The sequence below is a fragment of the Girardinichthys multiradiatus genome, chromosome 5 (genome assembly GCF_021462225.1).
Source record: "Girardinichthys multiradiatus isolate DD_20200921_A chromosome 5, DD_fGirMul_XY1, whole genome shotgun sequence".
Classification (NCBI taxonomy): domain Eukaryota; kingdom Metazoa; phylum Chordata; class Actinopteri; order Cyprinodontiformes; family Goodeidae; genus Girardinichthys; species Girardinichthys multiradiatus.
Window position 1 is genome coordinate 51,470,454 of NC_061798.1, and position 27,811 is coordinate 51,498,264.

The 27,811-nt window shown below is 41.9% G+C and overlaps 1 protein-coding gene and 1 long non-coding RNA gene across 2 annotated transcripts; one reads left to right on the forward strand and one right to left on the reverse strand.

Moving 5' to 3' along the window:
• Positions 1-1,102: 1,102 nt before the first annotated feature.
• On the forward strand, positions 1,103-27,402 carry LOC124867983 (neuronal membrane glycoprotein M6-a-like). The gene is made up of 7 exons (XM_047364738.1): positions 1,103-1,296; positions 14,637-14,829; positions 15,590-15,746; positions 18,485-18,638; positions 21,039-21,115; positions 21,195-21,260; positions 23,013-27,402. The coding sequence occupies exons 1-7, from the start codon at positions 1,260-1,262 to the stop codon at positions 23,163-23,165; spliced, it is 837 nt and encodes a 278-aa protein (XP_047220694.1). The 5' UTR covers positions 1,103-1,259; the 3' UTR covers positions 23,166-27,402.
• On the reverse strand, positions 5,769-10,396 carry LOC124868001. Its single transcript, XR_007038212.1, has 2 exons — positions 6,704-10,396; positions 5,769-6,490 (listed from the first exon to the last, which is right to left on the reverse strand). It is a non-coding gene; the product is annotated as an uncharacterized LOC124868001 (long non-coding RNA).
• Positions 27,403-27,811: the final 409 nt, after the last annotated feature.

Genomic DNA, 27,811 nt, shown 5'->3' on the forward strand with positions numbered 1-27,811 from the left:
GGGAGCTGCTATGAGTTCAGATGTCTGTCAGTGTTTTCACAGGAATAAGGTTGGTCCTGTTTTAGTGAAGCTCAGGGAAACCTTATGCATCTCAAAGCAGACCTGGAGCCCGATCAGAACCGGCACACATGACAAGGACTGGGTTTTAGCCTGATCATCAAGAAAAAAAACAATCAGCTGGCTTCTTATCTGCTGCTGAACCAGGGGATTCTTCCAGCCACACTGCTGTTTGTTTTATAAAGACCAAAATACTTTTTAATTCAATCATAATACAGCATTTATATGCTTATAAATATGTTGGGAGAATATCTGTTTTGCTTTTGACTATTAAATGATTCAGCTGCAGACTGAGAGTTCAAACACTGGGATGTTGGAGGAAATCTGATGCATAGACAGACTGTTTATAATAAATGTATTCATTAAAGACGCCAACAACACAGAGTTGTGGAGAACTTTTTACCCGTTGTGATGTAACTCGTTAAACCTAAAATCCTTCCTGAGCTGCTTGTTCTCCATATTTCTTCTCTGGGGGTCATTTCCAGCCCATCAGTTCCTCATCAGTTGATAACAAGCTATCCCCTGCAAGAACAGTCCTGCTGCACTTTGAGTGCATGTTCAGCTGCTGCTGGGAGTTTTACTGGGACGTGTGTGATGATCAAAACAGACAAAGAAGAAGAAATTTCAGCTAATTAAACTTGATCAGCCATCAAAGAAACTGCTCACCTCCCACTGCTGCTGTTTTTCTGGATTTTTGGATGAACACACATCAGAAATAATGTGAAATTATGTGGATAGTTTTCAGTTTTTCAGAATGTCCTTTTTTGGTCCTTTTTTGTAAATGAAAAACAACTTTCAAACAATTTGTATGTCCAGATGGTGAGAACGCCTGGAGAAATATAGATGAAGACCAAAAAGGAGGACCTGAACAGGGATTTGTTTAGTCTGAGTCATTTTTAAAATACCCTAACATGTAGAAAATAAAATTTTAAACGTAATATTCATGGCTGTTATTTAAAGATCAGACTAAAGCTGTGGACAGAAGCACTGATAGGATGCTGGAGAAGGCAGCAGTGAGGAGAGAGAGCAGAGTATCGAAACAGGGACTTCCCTCAGCCTCCATCATCTGCAGGGAGGGAAAAAAGACATTCACACACACATTGCCTCCAACGTACACACACACACACTGTGCCGAGCGCTAGCAAGACACTTCACACACAGCTTCCCACGAAATCCAGACAAAGGGACTGTAACCTGCAACGATGGAGGAAAACATGGATGAATCCCAGAGCCAGAAAGGTAGGAAGGAGGATACATTTCTGCGTTTCCGACTTTCACCAGCTTCTGTGTTATCCCATTGTTCTGTTCATCCATCCCTGGTGGTATCATGGGAATCCTTTGTTGTGTGCGGTGGGCAGATATAAAACAGCAGCATTCACGTCCTGCAGGAAAAACAAACATTTTTCTTTTATTCGAGCATTTCCTGCCTCAGGGTTCAGAAACTGTTTTCCTCGTCGTCATTCTGAGCAGAAACGATGAGATAGGCTGTGAATTTTTATGAAGCTGCCTACATGTCTGCTCCTGATCCCATTTTGGGATCATCGGAGTCTGTTTTCCAGTGGGCTTCGATGAATGGATGCATAAATAAGCAGATTGTTTGGGCTGAGGATGAGAGGAGATGACAGACACTGGAGGCTGGACGGACAGATGGACGGGCGGATGGATGGATAGATAGATGGATGGATGGATGGATGGAGGAGGTGGGAGTGGCTCAGGCAGGAAAGGGGGAGAAAGAGGGAGGGAGCGTGGGGCAAAAGCTTGAAATAAAAGCTAAAAATGAGAGGGAGGGGGATAAGTGGGGCAGTGATTGATGCCTCCATTGGGATTTTCTTTGTTAGCCTCCATTGTTGGTGCTTCACGCTTGTCTGAACGCCTTTTCCTCTCCTCTCTGCAGGTCTCCCCTTTCTCATTGCTGTCTGTCGCTCCTCACCCTTTCCCTCCATTTTCTTCATATCTTCATCGGACGCTGTTCCCTGGATTTTCCCTCTCAGATGGGATTTTCTGCATCCATCAGCCTCCTTCTTATTTTCTGGCTTTAAATCTTTATTTCGACTCATGTCAAACTGACGGTTCCTTCCCATCACTCCCATCTTTCTCCCTCCATTTATTACATTGTTTTCTAGTTGAACATTTCCCTCGGAAGTCTAATTTAATATTCCAGTTTAACATTAGCAAAAAAAAGGCTTATATTCTTTTATAAGAGTCTTAAAATTATTTCAATGATTGTTTTTGTTGTCGTTGCAAAAACTGGGCGTGTCCCTCATCTTCATCGCACCTTCGCTCCTAAATCCCACACATAAAGTGCAGTTTTACTAATAAACACTAACTGAGACGTTCTAACAGAACATGAAGGATTGTTGCTGATGTTTTTGTATTAACCTTTACTAACACTGTATCTATGGAAACAGTGGCATTATCGTCTGTTGTGTGATAGGTTGATTTGTGTGCTTTTTCTGGAAGGAACCGGTTCCAGCCAATCAGAGAGCTCCATCGTGATGCTCAGTGTTCATCCAAACATCATTTTTCATGCCAGGACATTTTTTTTCAGGTTCCACTTCCTCTCTATCTGTTCATCCACTGAACCAGTTCCCATCCTGGCTGCAGATGTCGTCATGTCCGTCTTCGCTCTCTCGTTTAGCGTCCCTGTTTTGTTTCTCTGAAACCCGCCGCGCCCTCCTTCGTTTCTCCCTATTTTAAAAATGTGTGACACAGCTGAGGAGTGATGAAATGAGACAGGTGAGAGGAAGATGGAAATGGAGGAAACTGCCTCAGTGAGGTGCAGAAAACCTGAACAGTCTATCTTTGCTGGGACTTTGTGGACATTTTATCTTTATTTGTAGAGATCTGCAGCTCTTCTTCCACTTCAAAATGTCCTAAAATGAGAAAACCGTGAAATGTTCCTGACTCTGAGCTGACTGACATCATTTATCCTAAATAATTGAGCTCTGACTAAAGCTTCACTCAAAACGATGCTAAATAATACACTAAACACACACATTTACTTCTTATAGTTTAGTATTTATGGACATATGTTTTAGTTTGTAATCGGTCAAAAAACAATTTTGGAAACAATTTTTGATAAAAATATCAGAAACATCGTTACGTTACTGTGTTTTATGAACTTTAAAAGAAAAACAATGTTTGACCCCAGGGTAATGCCAGATAGCTTATTATCCTAATTATTAATATGAATTTTTCAAGTGATGATTCAGTCATGTTGCTACTTTTGTATCCTCAGCAGGAGGAGGAAGAGCAGATAACAGAAGATATGGTTTCTTTTAACAAATCATGTTTTCTTAAACAAGAATCTTCTAACATCCAAGACAACCATCCAAGTTGATTAGATTTGCCCTGTAACAGAAGGAAACTTTAATTTATCAAAATGTTTGTTATTTCACAGTAACTTTCATTATAACGTCCTGACCAAGGTGCAGGTTGGAGATGATGGGGGAACTTCCAGCACCATCAGTCAGGAGGGTTTAAATGAACTCAACTCTAGCTATGTGAATCACACTAAATTTACAACATTTTCAGACATTTCTGAGACATTAACAGAAGTTGTAAAACACAATAAATGGTATAAAAACAACAACAACAACAACCAGGGAGTTTTATTGCAAACATGTCACCATGGCAACAGAAAAGGCATCTGTGTTGAAAGATGATACTTTGAAACCAACTCTGAGAGTCTGCTGTCTCTAACCCTGAAAACCGAACAGAACCATGAACCGACCCACAATAATGAGTTTGATGAGACAGATACTGGCAGTGGAAAACCAGTCGTTGGGTCTTGGTTTAGAACGTTAGGCTGATGATTTGAGGAGATCCACTTACTTGCTTCTGATAGCATCATCCCCCCTGCTCCTGCCTCCTTATCAGGACTTTGTGGCTTTATTTCATAAACTGATGTGGACACAATCACACGTTTAAAGGTAGATTTAATAAAGTTACAAACTCCTTATAAGAAGTGGGCATTTAAGATGTGTAGTTCCTCCAAACGACCTATTTAAAGTAAAGACAGCGTTGGATGTTTTCTCTGAAGCTTCATAACTTTTTCCAGCTTTATCTCCATCCATGTGTGTGTTGTGGGTGTGGTGGACGTGGATGTGTGGATGTCTTTAGGCTGTGGGATGGAGGAACGGTCACATATTAGTTTGTCTTTGATCAGAATATAAAGACTAAACTGACTGATTCATGGATGTTGTCAAAGACTTAAGAAAAATGATGGTATTCCTGAAGAGAAGGTCTGATAATTCTTCCACCTTACAGGCCTGATTTTAAGGTTCTTTAGAAGAAGTTTAATGTAAAACATTTCTATGATGTAACCTTAACACCAAATTTATGGTCCATTAAAATGGAAACCAGTTTGATTCGGTTCAAACACCAGAATTTGTTTATTATCCATCAGTATATGCTAACTTATATTAAGCTAACCTCCTTCTGACTGAAAACAAAATAATGAAACAAACCCTCCTTCCTAATAAAAGACCTTTCTGGACCTCTACTGGTTCTATCAACATTTTCTTAATGAAACCTGGAGGATTAAGGTGAAACAGCAGCTCTGAGAAGTTTAGAAGAAGCAGATTTTCTTGCAGGAAGTCCAATAAACAAATCATCAGTTAATTATGCAACTTTCATTTGCTAACCTGAGGTTTGTTTCACGTATGACATCATTTCCTCCTATATTTTCCTGTCAGTTTGACTCACTAATCATTAGCTGTGGCTTGGTTTCATCGTCCTGTTCTTCTTCCCAGGAATCATTTAAAAGCAACTGCAAAGTGTTTAAATAATTCTAATTATGGCGATAAAGTAAGTCTGAATAAGGCTGAGTTTTGTAATATGAGCTAAACCGGGCTGATTATTGATGGATGGAAGAAAAAGGTTCTAATGTGAGGAATGAGGGAAAAATCTGTTGCTTTCTGGATTTTTTCCTCTGAGGTCTGGAAGGAGATGTATCTCATTCCCATATTCTTCCTTCCTCTGCAGGAATGCACATAAACAGAGCCAGAACAAAATCATTCAGTTAGAGATCTCCATGAACCCCTGTGGTTCTAGTGGGTCAGAACATGTTCTGAACTGCAGCTAAAACCTACAGAAGAAATACATCAGGAGGACAGACTGGTTGTTATTGGGTCAACACCAGTAAAACCAGCAGAGACACCAAGAAGTAGCCAGGAAGCCTCCTGAGGTCCATCTGTTTCAGGTCTTCCTGTTTGATCTTCAGACTGAGGTCAGAAGATTCTCTTTAACTTGGTCTCCATGGTCCTCCACGGTCCTCCAGTTTGTGTTGGAAACAGTGGAACTGGAGAAAAAGCTTCAGATTGTACCGGATAATTAACTGGATCTGATGAATGGCTGTTAACGGTTGATTCTGGGTTCTGGTCGTTTTATTTACCTGCAGCAGTGGACCATTTCATCTGTCTGGGTGAATCCAGCAGCAGACATGTAACTGATACTGGACTCTGTGCGTTCACCTCATATCCATTTCATTATTATGACCGCTAATAAAAAGGAGCTTAGTGGAGAGAGGAACGGGTCGATACAAATCGACTGAGTCGGGCCCACAGATCCACAGAGGGAAAGGAAGCAGAGGAGAGATCTGCTTCAGCTCTGCAGTCATTCATCATGCAATGATTATACAAACACACACCTGTGTGTGAGATCAGTAAAGCAGCTTCCTGTTTGCTGTCTGAAGACCCGCACTCAGGTCCCCAGCTTTCTTCTCCTGTCTGTGGAGCAGCACTGAGTCCTGGCAGCGCCGCCCGTTTTCTCCGTTTGATGGAGCTTCAGTCTGAGGATGACATCATCATCATCATCATCATCACCACGGTGTCTCGCTGCGCTGCTCCTCTGAAGGAGGGAGTGGTTCATGTTCTCCATCTCTCAGAGAAATAACAGCTTCTCTTCAACCTGCAGCTTTAAGCTGCTTCATAATTCAACCTTTATTTCACCAGGCAAAACATTAAGAACAGTGTCTTATTTACAATGTTAGCCTGAACATCATCTGATCAGAACGGCTCTAGATGCAGTCGGACACATTTATTTCCTGTCTTTTATATCCAGCAGGGGAGATTTATGTCAGAAATATTTCTGGTCTTCAGTGTATTTATTGCTAAATAGATTTTTACAGTGTAGTAAAGCTCGTTTTAGACACTAATATTTACTTAAGACTTAAGATCAGAATTGAGAAATTGTCCCCAATAAATGAAATGTTTCTTATAATATTAGTGGATTAATTTATTTGTACTCATTGTATGGGATGTAATATTTGACTGAAGCAGCTCTTTAGTTGAACTGTGATGCATTTATTCAGCTTCTGGATCTGATGACTTTAAAACGAAACCAACTTGAATCCCTTTGGGTTCTGATCCGGCAGGTTCTCAGGGTCACTTTGCTGCTAAATGTTGCTTCAGGTGAATGAAATGTCGCTGCACTGTAACAGAACATTACACATGAATGTAGATTTATTAGGTTGTACATTCATGATTCAGTAACAGACACACAGATGTACATTAATTCCATAAATCAGGAAAAATGCAGAACCTCCATTCACTTCATTTACTGAAATCTGCTGTAAAACTAATAGTTATGCAGCTGATAAATCACAAAAAACGGCACATTTTTATTCATCCTGTAAAAACTGTACCGTAGTTAACATCAGGAAACTGTAAATTATCTGCCAGCAGTACTTTACTGTAACGTTTACTGTTACAGAGTGTTGGCGGCTGGTGCAGAAAGGTGAAAATCTTCCTCTCATCATTTATCTTTGACTCCCGATGATGTCTGCTGTCGTTAAAAACTGATGTCCACTGGTTCTGCTTCATCACAACATCATGAAACCCAACACTCATCAGTTTCTGTGTTTCCCACAGGGAGGTTGGAGGTTAGAGGAACGTGAGATTCAGGTTAAAATGGGGTTTAAATGTTAGAATAAAGAGTTACGGTAAAAAATTGATACATGTAAAAATGTATTTATTTTTTTATGTTTAAACTACATACTACGAAACAGCATTTGCTTAGTTTTGGGTCTGTTTTATGAACCGACACCAGACCTGATTAGTCAAAAACCTTTAGAACCAAGAATTCATTTAAATAGATCCTGTCTGACAACATGAAGTAGGCTTCTAGATCTCAGAGGTCATGGTTGAGCAATAAGAAGGACAGTCTGGGCAAACATTGCCACAATGGGAGAGTTCGAAGGCCAGAACCACTGCTGACCCAAAAAGAACACAAAGCCTTGTCTCACATTTAGCAAAAACAACCTCGTGATCTCTGAGACTTCTGGGAAACTATTCTGTGGACTGAGGGGACAAAACTGGACCTTTCTGGAAGGTGTGACTCGTTACATCTGGTGTAAAATTAACACAGGAACAGAACCTCATACCTACAGTTAAACACGATGGTGGTGGTGTGATGGTCCGGTCAGAATTCAGACGTAGTATTCTTTTAATTCAATCTGTCTAAATTAAAACAATTCTGCAAAGCAGAGTGGGCCTGAGATGGAAAACTGGTCCCTTTGGGTTCCTCTGATGTTTCTGGTTCTGTTTGCTGACATCTCTGCTGAGGTTAAAGAAATTCACAGAAACAGAAAAGGGTTGATGACTTTCATCAGGGTTAGTCTGTCACACAATTAATACCAGATCAGTTCTAGATCAGTACCAGATCAGCACCAGATAAGTTCTAGAGGACAGTTAGTCTGGGTCGTTTGGGTCATTTCTAAATAAATATGTAAAAATATACGATGATAAATTCTTAAAAACTAAATGTATAAACCTAATGCAGAAATGTAAAACTATAAATATTACAGCAAAAATGAAAAATATTTCATGTTCAAACTGAGTAAAAAACTTGTACAAATCTTTATTTTAATGCACTGAAAAAGGAGTGGAGGGCAGAGCCTCCAAACTCTCATAAAACTGAGAGTTTGAAAAGTTCTGCTCAGCACAAAACATCATTTCAACCTTAAAGTTTATTGAAGCATCACTGAAGGCAGAACACAGGTTTTCAGGAAGGAATCAGTTGATCTTTGGTGTGTCTGATCAGCTCATATTTACTGTCTCTGTCATCAATCCTTCTAATTCCGAGCCAGGAGCTTTAATGTGCTCAACTATTGATTCCTGCCTCGTTGTCTTCTCCTCTCTGACAGGAGTTTTCCAGGCAGTTATTTATTCATGAAGCCAGAAGGTTTGGATTATCCTGCAGGTGAAGTTCTGTTTGGTGAGCAGAGCCGTTAATCTGCTGCTGTTCCTTTAAAGATCTCCCAGAGACACAGCTGAGGGTGAGACGGAGGAGGAATGAAGAGTTTATGGATGGGAAGACATGATGATTGGCAGCTGGAAGAATCATTTCAGGAGGTCCTGCCAGCAGATATCAGCATCATCAATGCTGTGGCCAAGTGCATCAGGGTGAAAAAAACTCAACGTTAAATCTACAAATCTATGTTTTATTCACCTGAACCTGCAGATAGTTCACCTGATTTATCTGGGTTACACTTCTCCTGATGGTCCAATGGAGCTGAAGCTGTCAGTCTCCATTAGAGCAGACCTCTGCCTGCTGAGTTCATCTTCACGCCACTTCCTGGGTTTCTGTCTCTGTATCTGTGGGTCAGAGTTCGAGATCCCCGTGATCTTCTCTCTGATGAGCTGCAGACTCACTCAGCAGCAACTTCTGCCAGATGATCAACCAGCAACCAATAAAAATGACAGGTTTATCTCCTGCAACCAAATCTAACATCTTCACATCTTCAGCAACAGAACCGGATGTTTTAATAACTGAACACATCTGAATCAGAAGACACTGGATCAGTCAGTCTGACCTTCAGGGAACAACTACAGAAAACAGGAAAGTTATGTTAATAATGCTGAAAAACTCTGGTTGCAATGAGTTAATTTAGGGTAAAAAATGTCAGCGTTGTTAATAATTAATATTACAGGAAAATATAAACAGTTTGTCCAGAATAACAATAAATCAGAGCCTCCAAATAACTGGATGCACTAAATTTAATAAATGATTGACTTGATTAACATCACTTAACTTATTCTTATCAGATTAACATATAATAAATGTAAATTTAGTAGAATAAAGTGTCAGTTGGTAACAGATTGAATAAAAAATATCAGATTTTTTGTTATTAAAAAAATCTTCCTTATGACCATGGAAATATAAGCAAAACAAATATTCAGGTAGTGGAAAAGATGAGAGAAGGTTTCATTCAGTGGAAAAAAATGTTGAAATATAGATTAACTTGTACTGTTAATAAAACTGAATATCATACAAATGTTTCCCATAAAGAGTTGATCTAAAATGATGGAAGTTTGTTCCTCATTGTTGCTTTATTGCTTCTTCGTGTGTCTCTAATGACCTGAAGATCACCTGATTATTACGTCTCTGGTAGAAAACAATTATCCAAGTCTTATTACTGAGCTTAGAATGGAGAGAAGAGTTAATTGGGTTCTAATGCTACCAGAACCAAAATAGGTCTCTGAAGTAATTCAACTAAACATCCAGAGAACAGAAAACATTAAACCACAATGAGCACAAAGGTTTCCTTTAGACGTCGTCATGGAAACATCACAAGTTGTAAATATCAGTAAATTATTCAACATCAGGTAGAAAAACTAAATGTGATGAAAAACAACAAATAAATAAATTGTTTTGGAAGAAGAAACTGGTTTACTGGTCTCACTGGTTTCAGGGGTTTTAATGGTTTTCCTGGTTTCACTGGTTTTTCTAGGGTTTTCTGACTCCCTCCAGAACCAGTTCGAACTGTTTTCCCGCAGTGATGAAATGGATCCATGTCAGATTCTCCGGGTCACTGAGGCGGTTACTGTGACACACTGATTACAGTAATCTGTGTCATATATTCGGTTCTGATCCGTCATCAAGCTAACACTCCTTTCACATCAAAACACAACTTCTAGTTTCTTTGTTTGGACTTTATTTCCTTCATTCTTTATAATTTGGACAAATATTTAGTTAAACTTATTGTTTAAATTGTTATATTTTTAATAATCAGTCATAAGAAAAATAAAAGTAAAAGTATAAAAATAAAGTAAGAAAACAATATGAACCCAGTTCCTCTGATCATCTCTGCAGCAGAGCTCGCTGCCTGCTGGCGCGTCTCCGCCCAAACAAAGAAAACAGCCGCAGCCTGCCCCACTTTTTACCGGGTCACTGGGTCTCTGCAGCGTCTAAAGCCCAAATATGGAAATATGACGAGGATCAGAACATGGCTGTGGTTCAGGACACACAGAGAGACTCCATGAACATACGTGCTCAGATACACAGAAACATGTTTATCTGCAGAAAGTGAGCGTGCAGCACAGCCACCCTCCCCCACCACACACACCCTCTCACACACACACTTGCATCAGACTCCTCCTCTCTGTTCTCGTCCATCTGCCTCAGACTGACTCACAAATGTGAACACAGACAAATTTAGCATGAACCTCCGCTGTGAGCAGCTTTTTATTAAATGGAGTCCGTCGGTGCAAAATGGTACCTTCCTACTGGGCTCGGCGGCCATCTTTGTTCCTCTGTTACCGCCTCAGTTTGGGGGGCGCTTCCACAAACTGAGGCGCAGGAGCGGGCCGGGCCTCCATGAACACGGAGGACGAGCATCAGTGAGGCTGGAACTCAGAGCTGAGCTGCGCTGTTGCCATGACAACACTACTGGCAAAGTGGGTCAGCAGGCACCTGCCACGCCCCTGTTGGCATGGCAACAAGACCGATCAATTAAACCTGAGCGGCAGGATGACTCCAACACTCACACACACACACACACATTTCACGCTCTGTGAAATGTGTGTGTGTGTGTGTGTGTGTGTGTGTGGACCTCTGAATTGAAATCACTTTATGTTAAAGGAAGCCCTTCTGTAATGCACATGCTATGGGCGGGGCTCAGACACCTACAGACATAATAGCTGGGAAGTGATTGGCTGGCACTCCTGTCATGCCCCACCCTGAAATTAAGGGGGCCATGTTATGGTTCTGATCCATTCTCTCCTACTGTAAGACGAGCTCCTGAGGACAGGAGCCCGTCTTTGGAGCAGATTTAAAGGGATGCAGTGAGACACTTTGCTCCACTCCTTTCTTCTCCACACCATCTGTGTTTTTCTAGATGATGTTTCCATAGACATGAAGCTTAGAGATCATCTTAACGCTGTTTTCATTCAACAGCACGGCAAAATAGTCTGATTCACAGAAACTTGAGAAGTTGGATGATGATAGTGAAGATCCATCCTATATACCAAGCAGGGAGCAGCCAGGTTTCTTAACAAAACAGGTCAACTAATATCACAATTATTCTAACAAACAAGTTCTCAGCATACTTTGACAGTTCCTCTGAGTCTGACAGTGAGAGATTTTCCTTTTAAGGCCAAAATAGAACATTAACGACTGTTTGGCATTTAATCCAGCCATCTATGGTCTGTACCTAGCTTATCACGGGGCAACACACAGGATAAATAACCATGCACACACACCTCCATGCTGCACCACCGTGCAGCCCGGAGATGGTCAGCATCCGTCAGGAAGTCAGACGTTCCTACCAGACACTTTTGGTTCTCCAAACCCGTCACATTAATGTGTTTCAATTACGTATGAAAGCAGCTTACACATTTCACTTAAGTCCTTTACTAAACTGTGATCATCCTAAATGCATCTTTATTTCAGACACAGAGAGAACTGCAGTGAAATATTTACCTGCAGCAAACATGTTCTGAGGTCTGTCAGGTGATCATCAACATGTTCAGTATTATTGGTGCTGAAGGAGGATTCTCTGAGTTGATGTGAAATGTTTCTTATGGGGGAGACCAGCCTGAGGCTATAGAGAGAAAAATGGCTGATAATTAAAGACTCCAGTTAAAAATAACAACCTTTAAACTGGAGAATCTTCTGCAGTACTGTCAAGCTCCAGGCACAGCATGAGCCTCTGAGCCGGTCCATCAGTGTCCGTTCAGCTTCACTTAGTTTCCAACTTCTTTCTGCTTCTTTTTGGCTTTAAGAGACAACCTTTCTCGCTGCAAAGGTTAAACCTGCTCTTATAACGAAGAGAAAACAGTTCACATCCAGCAGGTCTCAGACCAAACCCCTTTGCGCTCACTGATGAGCAACACTTGTTCACTGTTTGGAGTTTATGGATTTCCTTGTGTTGGTACAGTGAAACAGGGCTCACCTGGTGCCGCTGAAGAGACATCTGATTTCTAACATGCAGTCAGGATCTATTTGAAGGTTAATTTCTCTTAGCCACTCTTCAAAACCAGAGAGACATGCAAACATGTCATTAGACTGTACAAGCAAGCAGTCAAGGACCTTAATCTGCTCATATCAGCAGTCCCACAGGGAGGAGGATGGTGAGGGAGATAAAAAGATCTCTATAGTTCACTGTTAGAGAACTGCAGCCAAGAGTGTCTTCTAAGGTCAACGTGTCTCCATGACAACTATCAGAAACTGTCTTTGTGCCAACTGGTTTAGGAGGCCTGTCAGGACAAAGCATTTCTGTCCTACCATTACAAACATAAACATGTAAATTTTACAAACATCTAGTGGGTCTTTACCTGGACCAGAGAGCTCAGTCAGAGGAGACTCAGATTGAGCTGCAGGTGGGTTTGCCCAAGGATGAATATGTGGAAAAGCAAATAATGTTAAGCATGGTGGAGGATATGTGATGATGTGGGCCCTGGAAACCTTGTTTATGGCATCATGTCTTTGAAAACAAAGAAATATTCCACTTTCTAAACTGATTTCTGAAGGTAAAATGCTGATTTATTTTGGGGGGACTTTTGTTTTCTGGACTTTTATAAAAAATAATCTCCAGCTTTTCTGTTGTACCAGAATCTTCTCATTCTCATAATGGGTCAGACAAGCCAACAGCAGCACAAACTATTTAGATCGAACAGTAAATCTGATCCATGACCAGTCTCAGTCCTGATGGCTGGCGCTGAAACACTGAGAGGACACTGAACTTGTTGCTTCAGGCTGGAACTGGACAGTTTCACAAACTGTTCTGAGTTCTTCGGTTCCTCATCAGGACAACATGCGTCCAAACTCTCGTTTTAGGGTTTGGATCCAACCAACATCTTGTGTTGTTATCATTGTTTAATAAGACATGCAACTCACACTCAATTCAATTCAGTTTATTTATACAGCGCCAATTCACAACACATGTCGTCTCAAGGTTCTTCACAACAGTCAGGTTCATACATTCCAATTAATCGTAACCATTGAACAGTTCAGTCAGATTCAGTTATTTATTCAAATTGGATAAAACGTTTTTCTGTCTAAGGAAACCCAGCAGATTGCATCCAGTCAGTGACTTGCAGCATTCACCCCCCCTTGGTGAGCATGTAGAGACAGTGGACAGTTACTGGTGTTGACTTTGCAGCAATCCCTCATACTGAGCATGCATGTAGAGACAGTGGAGAGGAAAAACTCCCTTTTAACAGGAAGAAACCTCCAGCAGAACCAGAACCAGGCTCAGTGTGAGCGGCCATCTGCCACGACCGACTGGAGGTTTGAGAGAACAGAGCAGAGACACAAAGAGAACACAGAAGCCCTGATCCAGGAGTACTTTCTATGGGAAGGAAAAGTAAATGTTAATGGATGTAGCTCCTTTAGTCGTTTCATCTAGAAAGAAAGAACAGATAAACTCTGAGCCAGTTTTCAAGGTTAGAGTCTGAAAGAGAGAACATAGAGTTAGTTACAGTAGAAGCTCAGTCAGTAGCCATGTCTAGGAGAGAGAAAGGGTTAAACACTAAAAGACAGGGCCATGTGGATCATCGGTAGAGGGTGAGTCTGATGAGTCTCATGTGTTTTAGTAAGATGTGTTACTGTTCACAGGGCTGAGTCTGCTGGTTCTGATCCGGTTAGGAACTTTGTTCGTCATGATCACAGCGTTACCATGGCATGAGGAGTTATTAAATATACCTAAGCTACCATCAAAATCATAGATCTGATGATGAGGATGCTGCTGCTGCTGATTATGATAATGAGGTTATGAAGATGATAACAATGATGTTTATGATGATGATAATGAGGATGATGATGATGATGATAACAATAATGATGATGATGATGATGATGATAATAATAATGATGATGATGATGATGATAACAATGATGATGATGATGATGATGATGATGATGTTGATGATGATGATGATGATAATGAGGATGATGACAATGATGATGATGATGAGGATGATGATGAGGATGATGAGGATGATAATGATGATGATTATGATAATTATGATGATTATGATAATGAGGATGATGAAGATGATAACAATGATGATTATGATGATGATAATGATGATTATGATGATGACAATAATGATGATGATGATGAGGATGATAAGAATGATGAGGATGATGATGATAATGAGGATGATGACAATGATGATGATGATGATGATGATGATGATTATTATTATAATAATGAGGATGATGAAGATGATAACAATGATGATTATGATTATGATAATGAGGATGATGATGATGAGGATGATGAGGATGAGGATGATGAAGATGATAACAATGATGATGATAATGATGAGAAACCGTGTTCTGTGCTTCTTCAGGCTGTAAGGAGTGCTGTGAGCGATGTGTTGGCAGCCTGCCCTGGGCGTCGCTCATCGCCACCATCCTCCTTTACATGGGTGTGGCCTTGTTCTGTGGGTGTGGCCACGAGGCTCTGAGCGGCACCGTCACAATCCTCCAGAACTACTTTGAGGTCATCCGAGCTCCAGGAGACGTCCTGGACGTATTTACCATGTGAGTGAACCTAAAGAGGATATTTATTTCTGTGGCTGTCAGAGCGCTTCATTCTTTGTATTATTGACAGGTTGGTGTTAAAATTAGGACAACATTCTGCTGAACAACAAAAAAATCCTCCAGTTTTCTATTAAAAATAGGATTAAAAATTAAAAACTGAATAAGACTGGAGAAATTGGAAGGTCATGTTAAATTTGAACATCGTCATGCAGTAAAAGCTGTTTATCTTTAACTTACTGAATTTCTTCAACTGCTGAGGTGTAAATACATTTCTGTCCAGAATAATCTCATCAATTTCTCTCCAGCTTTGCTTCATCAGCTGCATTAAATCAATAGAAGCATGCTTAAATCCCAGTGGTGCAGTTGGAAGAACTGTTGCCTTGCAGGAAGAAGTTCCTGGACCGAGCCTTTCTGCGCAGAGGTGGTAGGTTCTCCCCATGCATTGGTTGGGTGTCTACAGCTACATCCTCCAGTCCAGAAACATGCATTCTAGCTGACTCTGGCGTGACTGTGCAGGCATGGTTGTCTGTCCTGTATGTTGAAAATGGACGAATCACTGTAAATAACTCCAGCTCTGTTACAGAACATCTTGGTGTTTCCGGGCCGGGTTTATGCCAAGCCCAAACACCCCCCACCCCCAGCATCTCTGATGCCTGATTTCTGGCTGCAGTCCCACATGATGATTCAGACATCGTTGTTGTGTAAACAGATACATCCTCATGGATCCCTGACACTGTGAGTGTTTGTGTCCTCTCCTCAGCATCGACATCCTGAAGTACATCATTTATGGCCTGGCAGCTGGTTTCTTTGTGTTCGGAGTGCTGCTCCTGGTGGAGGGCTTTTTCACCACCGGAGCCATCAGGGATCTCTACGGCGAGTTCAAGATCACCGCCTGCGGACGCTGCCTGACTGCTTTTGTAAGGACAACCCTGGATTCATTAAAAATATTTTCATCCAACAGTTAATGTCAGTGACATATTCAGATTGGTCCAAACAGTGAAATAGAACTGATAAAGATCCAATATATCTGATATGTTGACAGCTGAACCAAAACCAGCTCCGTCACATAAAGTAGTCCATTTCAGTCCAACATTTTCATGCAAGATTCATCTTTGCTTTAAATCTTAAATCTGAGTTCAGTTTACTAAAATGTAAGTTTGTTGAAGCTTCATTCTTATCTGTGTACGTGCATTATTTTTACATCTTCACTGGGAACCAGAGTTAGTCCTCAAAGTTTTATTGCAGATTTAAAGGTTGAATCACATAAAAATGTTGGTAGATTGTTGCCCTCCTCACTCAGAAGGAATTTAAATTATAAAGAAGGAACAATAAAAACATGCAGATTGGAAGAGGAACTTCTGGGGACAGATATCCAACAGCAGTCCAAACACAAAGAAACCAATGTGAGAACATTATTTTCAGTTCAGGTGACGTCGCAGCAGACCTGAGCTTCACAAAGTTCCTGCATTAACTGAAAATAACGCTGGGAGATTGACAAGCAAATCCAAAATTACTGACACATTTTAAACTCTGGACTTGATTATGCTCAGTAATGTTCTAATGTTCTGTTTCAGGTGGGACAGTAGTCATTGTTTCTATTTTAAAGGGATTTAGATGAAGGTAGTTACCATCCAACCTGAAGACTCTGAGTAGGCAGACGATCAAGGTGGACTTGGTTTAAAAGACACATACAGATGAACTTCCTCAGTTTACAACAGATACCAGGTCACACAGAACCAGACCCATCTGCAGTGTAACTAACCACAGGCCATCAGAGAAAGACATCAGCTTCATAAATTTTAATCACATTTTGAAACTATGGTTTCAACTGATATTAACTTCTCCTGACCTTTTAGCAGAACCACACTTTAAAAACCTGAACTATCCCTTTAAAGCCTCACTCAGTAACTGTGAAACAAGTTGCATTGGATGCAGAAAGCAAACATGAAGCATGGATCATGTAAGAGAACAGAGGATGGGGACTGTGGGGGGCTTCACTGGACCTGGACTCCCAGACTCCATTCTGCTGATGGCCCTGTAAAACCTTGGGCCTCTGCAGATCAAACAGCCTGAATTATTTCATGAATTATTGGTTGGGTCACAAAAACTAATAATTCATGAAATAATAAAGTGATCAAATATAAAATGATCTCTTTACTTTAACAGATGATGGTGGTGTAGGGGATAAGCGCGTAACCATGTGTAGAGGCTATTGATGCGGCTGTCCCGGGTTTGAGTCCCAGACCTGGCGACCTTTGCAAATGTCTCCCCCTCTCTTTGCCTTCTTTCCTGCCTACCTTCTGTTGGAAAAATGAAAAAATTAAGGCCTCTAGTGCTGCAAAAAAAAAAAAACAGATCTGCAGTTTAAATCAGTATGTTGGAAATAAAGGGTTCATCACACCTGTCTCAGGTGGGTGAGGGACACATAGAGCGACACGGAGAAACATGGATACAGATGAGCTTCGTCCACTACTGGCCAGGAAGATTTATCAGCCCACATCTGTAGTTTTCTGAGCAGCGAAGAGGAAAGCTCTCTAAAGCTCTGGAGACAACAACATAGAACCAGGGAGAGAAAGAGACACATTATGGGTGTCAGAGGGAACTGACTCATGGATCACATACTGGATATTGGAAGAATATAACAGCCCTGTCCTTCTGTTTTACACCTCTCGGCCAACAGCTGGTTCTGTCCACATTCTTCAAGAATGTGGGGGAAAGTATTGGGCCTATCTGGTTTCACAGGTGATTATTGTCCAGAGCTCCACCGATTAATGAGAAAAAGGAGCCATGGAGCACAGGAGGCAGAAGGACGCCAAGCTGCTCCAGCAATGATGGCGAAACCAAGCCTGCAGCAGGAAGAAGGTCAGATCTTTGGTTAGCAGGGAGGCTCACACAAACACTGTAAGTGAGGGGGAGAGATCCAAACTAAAGCGCCACTTGGTGCTCTTGTTGGTATGAGCTAATATTAGCTCTTCAGTTGAGATCTGAATGTGTTCACAAGCTAACACTTACTGGTTTTATTGGAGGGCTGCACAGTGGCACAGTTGGTAACACTGTTGCCTTGCATCAAGAAGGTCTTCAGTTCGACTCCCAGCCAGGGGTCTTTCTGCATGGAGTTTGCATGTTCTCTCTGTGCATGCTCGGGTTCTCTCCGGGTACTCCTACTTCCTCCCACAGTCCAAAAACATGACTGTTAATGACAGGGTATTTGGTCACTCTAAATTGCCTCTAGGTGTGCTTGGTTGTTTGTCTTGTGTGTCTCTGTGCTGCCCTGAGATGTACTGGTGTCTTGTCCAGGGTGGACCCCGCCTCTCCCCCATAGACCGCTGGACATAGGCACCAACTCCCCTGCTACCCAGTATGGAAGAAGCGGGTATAGATAACAGATGGATGGTTTTATTGGGAATGAACACATTATCGTCATGAAGTCGGTTTAATTTTCTTCTGAACCAAGGAAAGTTCTGAACTGAGAATCTTTAGCTGCCTTCCTGATGGCTAAGACTTCACTGTAAGTCTAGAGAGGACCAACACCAGGGAGTCATCTCACAGAGAAATGTTAGATTCTTTGTACCTGAGGTAAAGATCCTCACTCTGGCTTCTGCTGACCTTTAATCCCGAATCTCTGACTCTTCTCATCCTGCCTGGCTGTTTCCAGCTGATGGTTCTGGCCTACCTCTTCTTCCTGGTGTGGCTCGGAGTGACGGCGTTCACCAGCCTCCCGGTCTTCATGTACTACAACATTTGGTCCATGTGTCAGAACGCAAGCTCTGTGGAGGGAGCCAACCTCTGCTTGGACCTGCGTCAGTTTGGTGAGTACCATCAGAACTGCTAACCCCCGACCTACTGACTCTCATACCTCTACCTCTACCTGCACCTCTACCTGTACCTTGTACAGGTAGAGGTGCAGGGATTGTGTTATTTGCAGTTGCTCCACGGATATAATGTTAAGAGTTCCTCCAATAGATTATATTTAATCATGAATGATCATCGATTTTCCAAGAACTATATGTTGAGTCTCTAAATGCATTTTCAAGAATTAAGGAATGGAGATTCAAGATCAAACAGTTTCTATTCAAGGTGTCCAGATGTTTAAGAACCCAGTTTAAAGAAAGCTTTTTTAAATCAGCCTCTGAAAGGAAATATCAGACCGTCCTTCAATGAGGTGAGCCTTTTCCCGTAAGATCATCAACTATAACTTTTATATCTCTGCACCAGGTTTATTCTCTGGCTAATTTCCATCTGCAGTCCTGAAGTGCAGTTAAGTCCAGAGTTATTCATACCCCTGCCAGGTTCAGATTTAAAGTTGTTTTCATTCAACCAACAATTTTGTTTTTAAAAGGAAAAAAATTAGGAATCTCTCAAGAGACGATAAAAGCTTTTATTAACATTATTTTTGTTGAAAATTATTTAAACCTTACTCAGCATTATAATTCAGTGATTATAATCACTGAGCAGCTTTCTGCAGGTCTCCTCTGGTATTTTGATGATTCATCTTTGGTGATTAGCTCCAAGTCTTTAGGTTGGAAGGCCTTCTTACCATCACCCTAATCTTTAACTTCCTTCCTAGATTATCTGTCAGAACCAAATCAGGACTTTAACCAGGCCGCTCTGAAATGGCTTTAAGCCTAAATCTGCCCAGGGTATGAATAATTCTGGTCTTAATTGTAAAGTCTAATCGGAATCTAAACAGAGAGGAACCTCCTTTTATTTTCAGTAGACTGTGGGCCAGTCCTGAGGTCTGGTCCATAGAACAGTACCTTTAAAGATTAAATGAGTTGTCTGGTCAGACAGACTCTACTTGTTTACATGTTTGTTAAATATTAAAGTTAAAGGATCTTCACATAATGAACATGAAGATCACAGGAAACCCTCCAGACCTTCACACAGTTGTGGTGTCTTCATACATCAGACTGTTTTGAGCTGCCTGGTTCTGGTCGGTTTTAACTGGCTGCCTTCACAGATGGAGATTTCATGAAAGTTATCTTCTTTCATGTTTACTGTTTGTGGACTGGAGCAAATATAGTAAGACAGATTCATTAAACACATATTTTAAAAAGGAACAGAAGCAATGAAAAACAAAATATCAGAGATCAGTAGCTCTGTAATCTAGTCCAGTGAGATGACAGCATTACTTTAATCCAGTGGGTGTGAAGGTATGTTTGAAGAGTTGGGTTAGAGGAAGTTCAGGTTTAGTATGAAGGTGTGAAGGACAAAGTGACCTGGAGTTGTTTGAGTTTCCCACTAAAAGTGGGAGAACTTTGAGGTGTCTGGACCCGTGATGTTTGTTAGGAGAACATAGAACTGGATTCATTAAAAACTCTCTTCTCTCCTCAAGACCTGCTAACCTTCTCTTTCAGGTTAGTAAAAGTGCTCACTCAACAGCTCCAATCACACCTGAGCACCATGACTGTTCACTGCAAGGAGTCTTCTCCTGCCTATATGATGGGGACCATAATGCAAAGAATGCAACTCGAATAAAATCATTTTGGAAATGCATCAAAGTTGCTGATAATCTGTGTTCGGTATCATATTTTCATTTACAAATCTCTCCGGGACCAGATCCTGGAGACATGTCCAGCTCACCAGTGACTGGATCAACTAAGAGGAAACTCTTTATATTATGAATCGTATGAAGTGACTCTTTATAGATGTGGAAGTTTGTCAATAAGTCACTCTGTGTGTTTCCTCGCTCCATGGATCAGTCCTCTGAGGCAGGTAGCTGTGGTTTTACTTTTAAAGAAGAAATTAAAAAATGAAAAATCATCCTAATAGGAAATACTCACATTTATTATGCAGCACGCAACAACACCACACCATGGTTCTGGTTCTGTTTCCTTATATTAATTGTTGGTGTAATTCCAGCACATCCCTCTGTTTTATATGATGTAATCACTGCTCTGTCCTCCATGTTGCTCCACTGCTTGCCCACATTAAAAAAGCTATATCAGACTCAGCAGTGCTGGCACCTACTGCTCAACATGTGGAACTGCAGATCGGCCCACTGTTTCCATGGTGAGAACAGTATGTGAATTTAAGGAGCAGGTTCTGTTGTACTGGGAACCTCCCAGTTGCCTACAGTAAAGACCAGTAAGGTGTAAAGAACCCAGGTACGGTTTCAGTGACATTCTTACCATCATGCTCCAGGTTCTGTGTGTAAAGAGAATTAAAAAAAAAATTTATTTTCAACATTTTCTTTTGTTTGTTTTCAGGAGCAGTGACCATCTTGGAGGACAGGAAGGTGTGCACAGGGTCAGAGAAGTTCTTCAAGATGTGTGAATCCAACGAGGTGAGCAGAGGTGATGCAGGTGTAAGAATCTCGGTGGAGAAGCTGTAGGATCCAATCTCACTCTGACTTTATATTACAGCTGGACTTGACCTTCCATCTGTTTGTGTGCGCACTGGCGGGAGCAGGAGCTGCTGTCATCGCCATGGTGAGAGCGTTCATACTCGTATTTGTTTGGCTGTGAACCTGAAATGGGTTCTGAAGACCCAAAGTTTCCGTAGGACTTTTTTGTTGAAACTCATTTGTTTCACCCTGCCTTGCACTGAAGGTTCTGCTTTCAAATCGTCGCCTGGGTCTTTCTGCGAGTAGTTTACTATGTTTCTGTAAAGGTTAATTGGTCTCTCTAATTCAGCCTTAAATATGAATGCATGTGTGTGCGGTTCTCTGTGTTCCCTATGATGGACCGGCAACTTGTCTTTGGTGTAGCAGCATTCACCCAATGACCACAGGCACTACTCTCCCGTGGCCCTGCAAGGACAAGCAGCTAGAGACAATGGAGGGACGGATAGACTTGGAGGGGTTTTAGGGCCCCTATGATCCTGAATGCTATGCTGTCTCTAGCCTTTCCTCCCAGCAGAGTCTCCCATGCCAAACAGCCTTTTTGGGGAGGGGTCAGACTAAGAGGGTTTTGATTATTTTGATTAAAATCAGACCAGGACTATTGGCTAACCTCCATGGAGGTTGGACTTGGAAGTTCAGGGCACCCTCTTAGAGATAGACCTTAGGGTTAGCTTTCTGTTGAGCGCCTGGAGAGTTTTACTTGATTCCAGAGCCTCAGTATCAGGAAGCCCCTGCACATGGACCCATCACCTGTTGAGAGGAATGTCGTTAGCTGGGGGTCCGGGCATTCTGATTGCTGGTGGCATAATCTAACATTTGGCAAAGGAAATGTCAACTCAGTGGTGGGAAAGGAACCAGGTGTTTATAGCCATACCAGCTACATACAGTTGGACTCACCTACCCACATATTTTGCTCCAGAACCCGTCTCCTGGAGAAAGGCTAGATTGTCTCTAGCACCAGAGTGGCACAGTGAAAGAGGCTTTGGGCTGTTGTAGATACACGTCTTGGTGTTGAATTCTCCCAGGTGTGTGAGAGGATTGTCTCTTTGCAGCTTCAAGTTTCAGGTTCCAATACTCTGGCTGTTGTCCATGCAAAGAACAGCAAGCAGTTCAGTACCTGGTCCTCATGGAGTCTCTGGATGTCATCCTAGGAGGGGTACCATCTGGCCATTGCATTTTATTCATGATTGAGAAGAATAGACAGATCAGGGTCTTATCTGCAGTGATGTGGGTGTTCCACCAGTCTCCTGCAGAAGAGAAAGAGCTAGACCATCTACGCTTCAACCCTCCCCTATCCTCACAAGATGTCCTCAAAATAATGAGATCCCAGATTCAGCCTGCTGAAATAAGCCTCCTCGATACAGCGACTCGACTCGACCCTTAGTGATGGGGTGAGGAACTCCATCTACTGGGGGGCTCAGCGTAGAACCACTGCTCCTCTGCACTGGTCAGATATGGTTGTTCGAGCATCTGTTCAGGGCACCTCCTGGTCGTCTTCCTTTGGAGGTTTTATGGGCAGGTCACACTGGAAGAAGATTGTGCCTGTTGGTCTGGACCTGCCCACCTTTAAAGGGCAGACCCAGAACTCTGTGGAAGGGCTATAAAGCCCTTCTGGTATGGGGAAACCTTGGGTTCCCCCAGAATGATCTGAGAACATGTCAGTGGAGAGAGTGTTGTCTGGGTTTCCGTGCGATAAGTGGAAGACAAATGACAGATCAGTTGTTGGACCTTTTAGGCTGGGCTTAAATAAATGCAGATATTTGCATTTTCTTCAATGATTTCTGTACTTTCTTTTTTTGTACTTTCAATAATCTGGATCTTCTTCCATCACCGCCCTCAGGTCCACTTCCTGATGGCCCTGGCTGCTAACTGGGGCTACCTGAAAGACGCCAGCCGGATGCAGAAGTACGAAGACATAAAGTCGAAGGAGGAGCAGGAGCTGCATGACATCCACTCCACGCGCTCCAAAGAACGCCTCAATGCCTACACATAAACCCAGAGCTGCCGAAAACAACACACACTTACCTGTCAGACACACACACGCACACACACACACACAGTGGCTGATACAAGCCTGAGGACAGCATAAATCCATCACAGGAGAAAAACAACACACGAATACAGACACGAGTAGGCAGAAATAAGATGACAAAGATAAGATGAAAACTCAGACACCATCATCATCCTCGTGACTGCAGCAGATCATTGGCTCTGGTGCTTTTGTTTGTCTTGAGGGAAACTTTTAACTTGACTGAAACTTTAAAAAATTAGCTGTGGTTCTTAAGAACTTACTCATGATATTTCTTAATCCAAAGGTCCAACGCTAAGAGTGAAAAATACCCTGATCTGAATGACAAGCAGGAGTTACAAAGAAAACATTCTTACAGCAAAAGATTTACAGAAACCAGCATAACGAACAGAGACCAAAAACAGCGATCCAGAAAAACCCAAAGAAAATTGCAGCAGTGTTGAATTTGGGCCCCGTGGTGAAAGCTTGTGGATCTCTGCTGAAGCCAACAGTCCCAGCAGACACGGGAATGAGATTGGTGTCTATGAGCTCATCAGTAAATAAGCGCCCCCTTCATTTAACCTGCAGCACCCACACACACCTTCTCACCCCAACCCCCACCCCACACACATTGAGACGTAGATGTGACTGAATGGTCGGTGTTGTGCAGGCAGTCTTGTTCGGTGGTGTCATGCTGTGTCGTGTCTTTTCACCACACTATGATGGCCAGTGTTGCAGAGAAATAAGGTCCCCTGAGGAAATTTGTGCCTCCTGGGTGCAAATGGGTAGCTTTGCCAACTTTTCCTCCCCTCCTCTTCTCCCAAACCAGTTTCCGCCAGCTTCTGGTTCCCTGAAGTCCTGTTTCATTGCTTGCTCTTTAAATTATTGTACTTTCTAAACTAAAACCAGCAAATTATGACATGGATAGAAGTCTAGAATCTAGTGTTGCTTCATTTCTGCCATGTGAAACGATCGAGCAAACAGCAGTTAAAATGATTTTAAAACATCTGCTGGAACCGGTTCCCCTCCCACTCCTGCCCTGTTTGTTCCTGGATTGTATAAACTTGTCATTTGTCCTCAGAGACAGCACATCTTAGCAGCACAAAGTCTTTTTGTCCTGTTCTCATTCGTCTGTTTTTATCATGATTTTTCTCACTTTTGGGGGGATTTTTGATTATTTATGTGTAATTTTAGCAGTGAGGGTATTTAAGTGGGAGGTCAGGGGTCAGCTGAGAATTGGGTCTATGTCACATGTTCATGTAATGAGTCTGTATTTCAGTGGTTCTGCACAAACACTTACACACACACACACACAGACGCGGCTTCCTTCTGTTATCACGATTTCTTCTGTTCTCAACCAGCCTGAATGTGACCAAATGTTCTCTGTAAGTTAGAAAACCACCGATACGAACAGTAAACATGTCAGCTGGAGACGACCAGACTCAGACCTTTGGGTTTTACTGCAGGATTTCTGTCCCAGAATATCCTGAAGGTGCTGCTTGGAATATTGTGATAGTTTTAGAGAAGAAGGTGATGAAACCAAGTCAGAGACATTGTCCAGCAAATAAGCTACATGTTCAGGAATGATTTGTTTTACTGGAGGGTTTTTGTGGTTTTACAACTTATTTGGTGTCTTACATTACAATCTCCTCAGGTGCTTCAGAGCTGGAAGCTGTAATCTGGATGAGTTGGGATCAGCCAGCTGCTTCACAAAGCTCCAGATAGAATCAGATGATTTTTAAATCAACTTCTCACTTTAAATGTGGCCAGATTTGACCAGGGAGCAGCTCAGTCTCTGTGAGATGCAGCGTTTTCAGCTTTTCAGACTAAAAAGAAGAATTTAATTTCTTGTTTTCGAGGCTGTTTTTGGTTTCTTCCCATCAGGACGGTGAAGAGTCTCTATCTGCCAGTAGAGATGAGCCAGAGGGGTTTCTGTCTGTCTTCTGAAAGAGCTCGGTGAAAAGGTGACGATGTCAGTTTGATTTGATGAGACACACACACACACACACACACACACACACACACACACCACCATCACTCTGAGCCATAATTCTCTTTTACTTTTCACTGATGACATCTCACTATTTTATGATCAACTTTGAAACTTTTTAAATGTGAAACAATTTAATTAGAAAAACAATGTGTTCTTTTTCTTTTTGTTTCTGTGTGGGCAGTAATAAGCACTGCACCTGCATTAACTCTGTATAAAGATATACATATATGTGAGACAGTGGAGGCGAGCAGCCGGGAGGACCACTTCCTGTCAGTTCCAGAGTCTGAAGGAGGCGGCTCAGTCCCAATGTCCTGAGCCTTCGCTCCCTGCAGGAAGCTGCATTCACACACACACAGGAGCTGGTGTTTCATGGAGCGATTAGAATAAAACGATCTCAGGATCTTTTAAAATGTTTGTGTTTCCACAGCACAGTCCAAAAAGAAAGAAAAAGCTTTGAGAACAAAGTCCATCAGTTTGATCTTGAGATTATTACTGACCAAGCTGGGCTCCATGCCGACACTGACCGTTTGGGTTTGAACCCGGTTCGTGCTGTAATTGCAGCTGAATGTGACAGAAGAGGAAACAATCGGGCGATGCAGAATGAGGGAGACTCCTGCAGACTCGTGTTCTGTTCAGGTGAATCTCGGCTGCGAGCAGTCAGTATTTTCAAGGGTCTAGTTTTACAGTAACAGTATTCTATCATTTCATTGCCTGACAATGGATGTCTTGTCAGTGTTTTTAACCTCAGATAAAAGAAAAAATAGTTTTTTGTGCACTTATTGACCATTGTGAGCTCTCTCTCTCTCTTATTCTTGATGTGTAAGTGCATTGAGCTCCCTGCGCCGGGGCCTGTGTATAGTCTTGCAGCATTGGTTATAACCTGAAGAATAATGATGAAACGAATGAATTCATAACAAAGAAGATAATCTTATTCTACATAAAAAAGACAGTGAATCTAGTTGTTGTTTGTGGCATGGTTATGCATTCAATGGTCATCATTTTAAGATTAAAATGAAAAAAAAACTTTTTTCCACTGGCGCTGTTCTGCTGTTTCTTGTTTTATTTCCACTCTCAGTGTGCAGTATTGCAGTTCCTGTTGCTTATGGTGTTGCTAAGCTCGCTTGCTTGCTCAGTTGTTTACCACCAGAGCAATATATGGTAGCAGTTTGACTAAATCGAGACGTGAACAAGAAATGCTGCCCCGTAAATTTCCAACATCCAAGTGCATGAATCTTTGATTGCAAGTCTTAAGTGATATGATTATGGTGTTCTGTATTGTTTCTCCTAATAAAGCGGATTTGCAGATGTGGTGTAATGTATTGCTCTGGTCATCCGTCATCATGTTTCCACCCCTGCTCACATCCTCCTCCTCGGCTTTCAGGCTGCAGTTACACCCCAGCTGAGACCCACCTCAGATTAGCTCAGTCTGAATGTGGTTCCTGTTTGATTTGCAACGTTTATTTGCTTCAGATGAAACAGCTCAAGGTATCCATCACGGGTGCAGCCCCATATAGCTTAGCAACAAGCAGTGCACAGCTCAGACGGCCATCTGCACCAGCAGATCTGTAACTCCTGAGGCCTACAATCAATCAAATGCCCTTCACACTTTGGATCAGTGGTTTCAGACCAAACATCGCCTACTTCCCTCCTTCACCCAATCCGTCTGCTGGTGTTTTCAGGGTGAGGCTGTGAGCAGTTTGTCCTCCATCACTTTCAGTCTCCTCATTCATTTTCAGTCTCCATTTAAAGATCAGCTCTGATCCTGGATCCTCTACCTACTGACTGCAGCTGAACATGGACCCGTCATTCCAGGACCCTGATCTCAGGATTCACACACTCACCATGTCAGCAGAAAATGCATTAATTACAACAAATTCTGATTTCCAGTCCTCTGTGAGAAAGATCTGATCTGATTCTCACAGGGTAGATGATCAACTGAGCAGATCTGAAGCTCTGAGATCTTCAGCTGATCTTCAGCTTTATGCATCATGTCAGGTTGGACATTCTGGATGTCAGAAATCTTTTTTTTCCTGTTCTTCATCACATTACCGTCTTTTTTACATCACTCTGGTTGCTTAGTAGCAAGCTTCCTGTGGTTCAGTCCATTCCTGTACATATCTGTGCCAACAGCTCAGGCAGACAGTGGCTTTTTTATTTGTAAAGACATAACCTTGCTTGCATATATAAATAAATTGAACTCAGACACTTGTGTACTTGTTAAAAAGGGAACATTCTGACTTTGTGTCTTCATTTCACAACAAACTTATATGAAAGAGAAATCAGCTGATGCGTCACATTTTCAGACTGGGTCTAATTCTGAGGAACAGAATCTACTGAAGAACAAAACTAATGAGGAGCCCAGTCAGATCAATAACATGTCAAAGTACTCTTCAGGGTCCGTGTAGTGATAATTAGAGATGATCAGATGAGCCCAACCTCTGAATACTGAGTACTGCCCCCTGCTGGTCAGAGAGTTCAGGGCAAGAAGTGATGTTATTTATGACTGATTTCCCTTCAGTGTTTAAACATTTCTTTAGTCTCTGATAAAAATAAAAAAACAAGATATTGCTTCAAACTTCTGTCATTAAACATTAGCAACTAAAAGTGGACGAGTTAAACAGAACAAATGAATTTTATT

Excerpts from the sequence above, each read along its gene's own strand:
- LOC124867983 (XM_047364738.1), top strand. The coding sequence starts at position 1,260 with ATGGAGGAAAACATGGATGAATCCCAGAGCCAGAAAG. Across the intron at positions 1,297-14,636 it reads TGAATCCCAGAGCCAGAAAG|GCTGTAAGGAGTGCTGTGAG; the intron begins GTAGGAAGGAGG and ends GTGCTTCTTCAG. Across the intron at positions 21,116-21,194 it reads AGATGTGTGAATCCAACGAG|CTGGACTTGACCTTCCATCT; the intron begins GTGAGCAGAGGT and ends TTTATATTACAG.